The sequence below is a fragment of the Carassius auratus genome, chromosome 7 (genome assembly GCF_003368295.1).
Source record: "Carassius auratus strain Wakin chromosome 7, ASM336829v1, whole genome shotgun sequence".
Classification (NCBI taxonomy): domain Eukaryota; kingdom Metazoa; phylum Chordata; class Actinopteri; order Cypriniformes; family Cyprinidae; genus Carassius; species Carassius auratus.
In genome coordinates, this window is record NC_039249.1 from 1,916,562 (window position 1) to 1,926,716 (window position 10,155).

General features: G+C 36.5%; 1 protein-coding gene across 1 annotated transcript; it reads left to right on the forward strand.

Annotated features, from left to right (window-relative positions):
* Positions 1–6,112: 6,112 nt before the first annotated feature.
* On the forward strand, positions 6,113–8,612 carry LOC113105439 (C-type mannose receptor 2-like). Its single transcript, XM_026266506.1, has 4 exons — positions 6,113–6,149; positions 6,242–6,610; positions 7,404–7,742; positions 7,907–8,612. The coding sequence occupies exons 1-4, from the start codon at positions 6,113–6,115 to the stop codon at positions 8,266–8,268; spliced, it is 1,107 nt and encodes a 368-aa protein (XP_026122291.1). The 3' UTR covers positions 8,269–8,612.
* Positions 8,613–10,155: the final 1,543 nt, after the last annotated feature.

Consider the following 10,155-nt stretch of genomic DNA (forward strand, 5'->3'; position numbering starts at 1 on the left):
TCATGTTTGCTGATGACTCCGCCCTGAAAACTGTGGTGATGTACCAGCCTGCACTGATCTGGAATTTCATATGCTTCTGTGTCAATCATTCTGGCTGCCGAGGGAATTTACAGCGGTAATAATCACAGCTGTTTACTTTCCTCCTCAAGCTAACACAGACCAGGCACTCAGTTGTGACATGTTCCGGGCAGCGTCTGATGACGACATAGAGGTGTACTCAGAAACTGTAACGTGTTTCATCAGGAAGTGTGTAGAAGATGTAGTGCCGACAAAAACAATCCGCATCTACCCAACCAAAAATCGTGGATCAATAGTGATGTTCGAGCAGCCTTGTCAGCCCGGACATCCGCTTATCAATCCGGGAACGCTGGTGATCGCAAACAAGCCAGTTACGATTTAAGGAAATTCATCAAAGCCGCAAAAAGAAAATATGACAACAAAGTTGAAGAAGAATTCAAAAGCAATGATGCAAGAAGCATATGGCAGGGCATCAATAACATCACAGACTTTAAAGGGAATAAACCAGCTTCTGTGAACACCGCCGCCTCTCTACCGGATGAGCTAAATAACTTTTATGCTCGTTTCGAGACTGACAGCACCGTCCACACAGAGAGTGTTCCCACGGCTGCTGCAGAAGATGTTAGTGCACTCGCCGTCTCTGTCGAGGATGAAACCCGATCCTTCCGACGGGTAAATATCCGTAAGGCTGCGGGTCCCGATGGCATCCTAGGCCGTGTGCAAAGAGCATGCACATTCCAACTAGCCGGTGTTTTCATAGACATTTTCAACCTCTCCCTCTGTCTGTCTGTGGTTCCCTCGCGCTTCAAAAAACATTCTCACTCCCACCTCGTCAGATATTTACACTTCGTCAGGACCCCTTGGCGTCACTTTCTGACACACAGGGCACACCTTTAGGTCATTTTTATGTGCAGGTTCTCCATTAGTTTAGATAAAAATCCTTTGCATCAATATTCTGACGTGAAAGGCACTGGGAATTTTATTGTCATGACTAACTTGGGTAATATATATTGTGTAATAATATTGCCATCAATGCATGTTTAGATGTAAATTTTCATGTAAATAGTCTCAACTGTTTTATTTACTGTTTTATTTACTTCTCTCACTCATTCGCTGCTAGCCCTCACATATCAACAAAAAAAACGGCGGGCCCCCAAATCACCAAAGCCTGTGGGCCCTGCTCCTATGAGAAATCTCCGACCGGTGCCACAACGTCTGCTGAAGGTGTACCAAAACAACTGATAGCAGCTCTTAGTGATATGTGTCAGGTCCCTATATGTGTACAGTGTGCCTGTAGCTTTCTCTATTTCAGTTGTATCACGTGATAGAAAGTCTAAGGCCTTCTCAAGCTGAAGGGCAAACTCATCTAATCTGCGGCCTATTATGCATCAAACTAAGATTGACCTAAAGACACAAAGCACTGCCATCAAGTTAGCACTTTTAAACACTCGCTCACTAAAAATAAATCATTTCTAATCAATGACTTTATAACCACAAACAATCTGGATTTTTTTTTTTTTTTAATAAAACATGGCTAGAAGACAGCTGCAGTGCAACAATCCTAAATGAAGCAGCCCCTCCTAACTTCACTCACATGAGTGTCTGCAGGACTGTTAGGAGAGGTGGGGGTGTAGCTGCTCTATTTAAAGATGTCTATCAATGCAAGCAAGTGTCATTTGGTTAGTACTTGTCTTTTGAATATCTAGGGATTGTGCTGAAAGGTGCTCCACGCATTCTGTTTATTATTATTTACAGGCCTCCAAAATACTCTCTCTAACCATTGTTGAAGAGGTCACAGAAAAGTTATCAATAGTTTCCTCAGAGTTGGATTTTAATATTCACATAGATAATGCAGAAAACAAAACTAGAAAAGAAATGATAACGGTTCTAAACACTTTTGACCTGATTCAGCATGTGCATGGACCCACACACAAAGGTGGACACACTCTGGATCTAATCATCAGTAGGGGTCTAAACATTTCATCCATTGTTATTATCAGACAGCTAATGCAATGAGTTTGCTTCCTTCTTTTCTGAGAAGATCATCAATATCAGGAAGGCGATTAGCACATCCTCAAGTAATGCAGAGGTCAGACTGATTCGGCTACAATATCAAAAAGATACTATGTCTATTTTTGAAATAATTGTTAGCAAAATTCTGGAAGACATAGTGCAGCACCTAAAATCATCAACCTGCTGTCTTGATACACTTCCCACATCTGTTTTCAAAAGTATGCTTAACTATATAGAGGTAGATCTTTTAGAAGTGGTGAATGCCTCACTTCTTTCTGGGACGTTTCCAAACTCCCTAAAAACTGCAGTTGTAAAGCCCCTCCTGAAAAAGAGCAATCTTGATAACACCATTTTAAGGAATTTTATACCAATATCTAATCTTCCTTTTTATAGGCAAAATTATAGAAAAGGTAGTTTTTAATCAGCTGAACAAATACTTAAACTCAAATGGATACCTGGACAATTTTCAATCTGGTTTCCGACCGCATCACAGCACAGAGACAGCACTCATTAAGATAATAAATGATATTCGCTTAAATTGTGACTCTGGCAAAATATCGGTGCTGGTATTGCTAGATCTCAGTGCTGCGTTTGACACTGTCGATCATAACATACTACTAGAGAGACTGGAAAACTGGGTCGGGCTTTCTGGGATGGTACTCAAATGGTTCAGATCATACTGAATAGAGGCTATTATGTGAGTCTAGGAGAGCATAAGTCTAAATGGATGTCCATGACATGTTGAGTCCCTCAAGGCTCAATTCAAAGCATGTATATGCTTCCACTAAGTCAAATAATGAGGAAGAACCAAATTGCCTATCACAGCTATGCTGATGATACCCAGATTTACCTAGCCTTATCTCCAAATCAATACAGTCCCATTGAATACCTCTGCCAATGCATTGATGAAATTAATAGTTGGATGTGCCAAGTTATGGCATTTGGAAACAAACATGAAGTTCTCAAAGTGAATGCATACCTTTACTCTAGGGGTCAAACAACTAAAAATCAAGTTATGGTATTTTTTTTTTTTTTTTACCAGGCAGTAATTGAGAGTTTAATCAGATATTGACTGTATCACAGTATGGTTTGGGAACCTATCTGTGCAATCGAGATCAAAGCTGATACGAATGATACATACTGCTTGGAAAATTATAGGAGTGAATGAATGGACACCACTGCAAACTATGTACGAACATGCCACTGTAAGACACGCTGAGAGGATTGTTTGTGATTTTTCCCATGTTTTGAATACAGAGTATGAGTTGTTGCCTTCGGGCAGGAGGTTCAGGGTTCCTCGCTGCAGATTAAATAGATTTAAAAACTAAAAGCAGTGTCTGTGAAGTTGTTAAATAGAGGAAGTATGGAGCTGTAATTTTATGAATTAATATTTTGTGTATTTTGAGAATTGTATTTGTCTAATGTGTCTATTGTATGGTTGCAGCATGGGTGATGGCCCAAGACAAATTTCCCTACTGGGGACAATAAAAGTTTACCTTACCTTACCTTAATTCAGGAATCTTGGTGTGATTCTGGAGACAGACCTTAGTTTCAGTAGTCATGTCAAAGCAGTAACTAAATCAGCATACTATCATTTAAAAAACATTGCAAGAATTAGATGTTCGTTTCCAGTCAAGACTTGGAGAAACTTGTTCATGCCTTCATCACCAGCAGGGTGGACTATTGTAATGGGCTCCTCACTGGCCTTCCCAAAAAGACCATTAGACATCTGCAGCTCATCCAGAACGCTGCTGCCAGGATTCTGACTAGAACCAGAAAATCTGAGCATATCACACCAGTCCTCAGGTCCTTACACTGGCTTCCAGTTACATTTAGGATTGATTTTAAAGTACTTTTACTCGTATATAAGTCACTAAATGACCTAGGACCGAAATATATTGCAGATATGTTCACTGAATATAAACCTAACAGAGCACTCAGATCACTAGGATCAAGTCAGTTAGAAATACCAAGGGTTCACACAAAATAAGGGGAGTCCTCCTTTAGTTACTATGCCGCCTGTAGTTGGAATCAGCTTCCAGAAGAGATCAGATGTGCTAAAACACTAGTCACATTTAAATCTAGACTCAAAACTCATCTGTTTAGCTGTGCATTTATTGAATGAACAATTAAATTCATTTTAAATGTTTTAACCATTTAAAAAAAAAAATTAAATGGCTTGTTTTATTTTTGTTATACATTTTCTTCATGATTATTTTCTTTTCTTTTATGTAAAGCCCTTTGAATTACCATTGTGTACGAAATGTGCTATATAAATAAACTTGCCTTGCCTTGCCTTACGTCAGTTTTTGCAAATACCTGCGACTGTATTTTTATTTTCTGTCATATTTTATATTGTTCAGAAGTTATAGGTTTAGGGTAAAGCTGAGGTTGTATTCCAGTCAAAGTATAAATTTATATAAAAATATTATAATTAATTTTAAATGCATGCAAACCATTAAACTAAGACAAACAACTGGAAAGAATTGAGGACCCTGCATGTCAAAAAGTGATGCTTAAAGGATACCCCTGAGCATTGAAAATGATGCTAAAGGGATATCTTGAGCGCCAAATAGCGATGCTTAAGGATCCTGACCAAGTGTCAGTGAGTTAGAACTGATAATGTGTTGCTTAAGCAGGTTCTACAGTAAACATTTGTTTATTATACAGTAATAGTGTTTTGTAAACTACAGAAGTTAGTTATAGAGTTGTTTTAGGATGATTTTTTTTTATTTTTTATTTTGATTTATTTTTTATCTGTAGTTGTTTAAGTCTGTCAGAAACGTCTCTGCTGTGGCAGCTGTCACACTGTTGCTTGGCAACAGGAGGATGCAGGAACAGCTGGTGATGCAAACAGGAAGTAGACAGCCTCATTTAACAACATTAAGTTCAATCTTTGTGGACTTTGAGGCACTGGACCTTTGAATTGAAATTTGAATTTACAGTGTCATTTATCTGCAATAAAACAAACTAATGAATAAGACTGAATGACATGTAATCAAATGTGACTAAAATAATACGCTCATTGTTTATGCTTCTGTTTCACGTCAGAGATGTAAATACTGTCCATCCTGAACATCTAAATGTGCTGTGGACATAAACAAACGAATGAGGATGTGTTAACATGCAAACATATTCATGTTTCATAAACAAGAAAAAAATACAATAAACTGCAGGAGTAGGAAACGAAACTATTAGAATTTTCACAAAGAGTTGAAATCTAAATCTTTGGATTCCATTCAATCACAGTCTAGTATCTAGATTGAGTATCTAGACAGAGAACATCAGACACATTTCTTCTGAAACAGAAACATATGATGGTATTTTATTTTGGGTGATGAGAGTCTTTTCTAACATTATAAATGGACCTCAGGGTTATAAACACACAATATGAGCAGATTAATGGAGTCTGGTCTCTGTTGCTCATGTCTGCTGTGTCTCATCTTCACCAGCAGAGGCCTCGGCTCTGAAGAGGAAAAAGAACGGGAAGAATCTCTCTTTCTCTCTTTCCTCTTCATCTTGTCTTTTTTATTATTATTTCTAAAACTCTTCTCACAATAATCACAAGTATTCTATCTTCTCACACAATCATGCCTCAAACTGAGGTTTTAAGTGTTAAAATTGTAATTAAATAATGTTTATAAGTATGTAATTCTGTTAAATAACATTCATTTTCATATTGACTGATACAGACTGACGTAAGTCAGATGTAAGTATGGAAATTAATGGAAAGAGATATACACAAATAAAGAGGAAGTGAATATGAAATAGGGTTTTTAGACTAGTAAACAAATAATGTGACGCTAAATGAGTGAAGAGAGCAGATCTAATAATCATTACACAGTTTGAGGCTGAGGACAGAAACATCAGACTCAGGACAGAAACACAACCTCTAAAGTAAGAATAACTCATAAGTTCATTCTTTAACTAGAATTAGATTTTGAGAGGTTAATATTATTTGATTTGGTGTGAATCTTGTTATGCTGCTAAGATGTTATTTAAAAAAAAAAAAAATCATGAGGTTTTATTCTAAGATGAAAATGAGTGTATTTGAGTTTTTTAATGCATTTCTTCCTCAGAAATGGCCCAAACTCTGTATTTCATTCTTCTTCTCATTGGTGAGTGTGTTTGTGGTTTTATTCATGATTTCTAGTTTCATTAGGTTTGATCCTGTTATGAAAAGCATTAAAGCAGCGTCTCTCTTTCACAGCTCTCTGCTCCGTATCTGAATGTGTTCAGCGTCAGTATCACTTTATAAATGAGGAGAAGACCTGGACTGAAGCTCAGAGATACTGCAGAGAGAATTACACAGATCTGGCCACCGCTGAAAACATGAACGACATGAACGAGCTGAAGAAGAGTGTGAATGATTCAAGTGTTCAGAATTTCTGGATTGGGCTGCAGAAGACGGGTCGTGATGAATGGCACTGGTCTTCAGGTGAACCTGCGCTCTATCTGAACTGGCATACTGGAATACCAAATCTTGGTGCAGAAGAATGCGTTATGATCTCAGGTGGACAATGGTATGCTTTGGGATGTAATCTGTACCTAAATTGTATTTGCAATTCCTCCAATAACAGTAAGTGCATCTCCCTACAATGGCAACAAACATTAATGTATAAACATTAAGGAGAGAGAGAGATGTGAAAATCTGCGATTGGAGCATAACTTTATTTGTATTTTTTTTGTTTAGGCAAGTGTTTCTTAATCATAATTCATTCATAATTTATTTATACATTTATTTATAATTAATGATTATTTAATTTATAAATGTATAAATGGGCATGTCTAGCGTAGTAAATCAACATAACCCTTTATTCAAGTATTATTAAAACTGTGTTAAATATTTTATAACACACACATACATAACACACACATACAGTATATATATATATGGTTTTGTATTTTGAAAAATATAAAATAATAATATAATTGTAATGGTTTAATCAAACATGTAGGGTCATTAATAACTAAAAGCACCTCCGGTCATCAGTTTTGGACACTACTGAATGGAATTCTGACTCTTCTTGATGTTTACGAACAAAACTCTTATTTAGTTCTTGTCTCATCGATGTAATTTTATTGTGTTCACTTTTAGCCATATTACAATATTTTGTTTTTGAGATTTGTATTGTCAGAAATTAGTATTTTTTAAGTAGAGGTTTCAAAAAAAAAAAAAACTTATGATCACTAGCTTCAGAGTCTGTGATAAACACCTGAACACTGTGAGCTGTGAGATACATTCAGCTTTCAGGATCTCAACACAAAATCAGTCTTTAAATGATGTGTTTCTGATGATAACCATGAAGCATCTTAAGAATAATGAACAAACTGATTGATGAATCTGTTTTTATCTGTTTTTCTTAAAACAGACACAGAACTTGTCTTTGTCAATCAGGCGATGAAATGGAGAGCCGCTCAGAGTTACTGCAGACAGAATCACATTGATCTGGTCAGTGTGAGGAACCAGAACGAGAATCAACAGATTCAGGAGTTCATTAGTGACAGAAATTTATCAGGATCACAGATCTGGATCGGTCTGTTCAGAGACTCATGGCAGTGGTCAGATCAGAGTAACTCTTCATTCAGAGACTGGGACACTCGTGAACCTGATAATAATGGAGGAAATGAAAACTGTGCAGCTCTTAATTTTCAGAGAAAATGGTTCGACGTCTCTTGCACCAATCAATATCCTTTTGTGTGTTATGAAGGTGAGTAGATCTTCACTAAACACACACACTCCATCATCACCTCCAGATCTCTTAAAGTTCACTCTACATGTCTGACATGACAAATTCATCCTCAGTGTTTGTTCTGCATGTTGTTTTTGATCAGTCTCTCTCTAGTTTCTGCTTGTGCTTGGTTTTATCTGCAGATCCTGAACTGATTGTGATCAGAGAGAATGTGACGTGGTCTGAAGCTCTGAGATACTGCAGACAGAATCATGTGGATCTGGTCTCGGTTCATTCAGAAGAGATGCAGCGTCGTGTGATGAACGTGGTTAAACGTGCGTCGTCTGCGGAGGTGTGGTTGGGTTTACGTCACTCCTGTATTTTGGGCATCTGGTTCTGGGTGAGTGAAGATACCGTGTGCTATCAGAACTGGGCTCCAGGGAACGGCACATCAGAGGAGGACTGTGAACACACAGTGAGATCTGGAGCAGTTCAGTCTGGAGGAGATCAGCGCTGGATCAGTCTTCCTGAGACTCACAAACTCAACTTCATCTGCACAACTTAAGACGATTAAAGAACATGTGAATGCCTGTATGTTTAATTCCTTTATCTTACTCTTTCCAGGTCTGAAGGTTAAATACATGTGTACTATTTTTCTACAGATAATGTTACATACATAGTTCATGCAATCTTTCAGTAATATATTACTGAGCTGTGAAGTGTAGATGGTCTGTATTTCTCCAGGTGGATGAATCAGTGTAGGTGGTGTTTGGTTAAGGACTTAGAGTTAGAACTGCTGTTTTTAATGTGTTTGCTTTTACAAACTCTTTCGAAATGTACTTTTGTGTTTTATTCAGTAACTGCAGAATTTTGAGACATTCATCTGCCAGTTTAATTTTATTAGGGGCCCATAAGCATATTTATCATATTTATATCATTAGATCAATTTTTGTATTGTTTTCTTTTAGCTTAATAATGAGAAAATGTGCTCTAATCAAAGTAAAAATAAATTAATCAATGTGACGGAAGTGGAAGTATATATATATATATATATATATATATATATATATATATATATATATATATATATATATATATATTTTTTTTTTTTTTTTTTTTATTATTATTTTTCTATGATGGTGTGGCTACTTCTCTCTTATGTTTAAATATTTTATGTATTATACATGTACATTAACTTTAGTAAACACTTTTTGCCTGAGATTGTGTGAGCTCTGTGTTTCTCAGCAGAATTATTTCAGTGTTATTGTTAGAAAGGAAGAGGTGAAGGTAGGGTATACAATATCTTGTGTTTGGCTCCATGAACTCAGGATCAAAGCTTGATCTGACAGCTGATGATCACTAATGATGATAACTAATATATAATAAATAATAATGATGACTAAATAGTTCATGGTTAAGTTCATATATCTGTTTCAGGGTTTGACAGAGAAACACTTTGTTATCCATTGACATCATGAGCGGCCAGCAACAGAAAACACAAATGAGGAGATATAAGATAAAGTCAACATTTAACCACAGACCAGGATGTCAATATCTTGTTGTTGAATAATCCTTGAATACTGGCAGCTTTCACATAACTCTAATAGCATTTTCTGTACTCTAAACATTCAGACATTCATGCATTGTAAGGAGGGTGTGAAAGACTTACCTAGTTGTCTAATCTTATTCACTTCAACACAAATACAGTGCACTGAAAACAAACACCAGATGATTTCTATGTATGGCACCATTTCGGTCACTTTTGTAATCAAGCCTATGGAAGGATATTCCGGACATTTTTAAAAGGAATTGTAGATTGTACTTTTCAACTGTTTTCCATATGTGGACACAAAATTGTGACATAATCCAAACGCAAATTTAAAATAAAAAAGCAAAGTCCATTTGCAACTTTATTTCCCATATCTTATGAGTTATATTTAAATAACAATATTAATTACCAATAGGGCTGCACAATATTGAAAAAAAAAAAAAAAAACGGACATTGCAATATATAGTCTGTGATATATTTTGTGATGTGTATAAATATGGGAAAATTACTCTTGAATCCATAGCTGCCAGAACAATTACCAGAGACACACTACTGCAACACTGTATTCACTGTAATCAGTGAGTAAAATTTGAGAAATGTAAATAACATCAAGTAAAAAAACACATCAAGAAGAACAACATAGTGAAATAAAGCAAGTGAGGTTATCAACCTGGTACAACAAATAAATATTTAATTCTAAGAACAATTGCCTTGAATGTGCAGCAAAATACAACTTGCAAAAAAGTAGATCTGTATTTGAAAATCAACTCATCCTCATGACTAGGGCACCCAGTGGGATGGGTCCTCACTAGGGCTGGGACAACGCGTCGAGGTCATCGATGACGTCGACGCAGAAAAAACGTTGATGCAAAATATGCGCGTCGATTCGTCGACCTGTTTTTA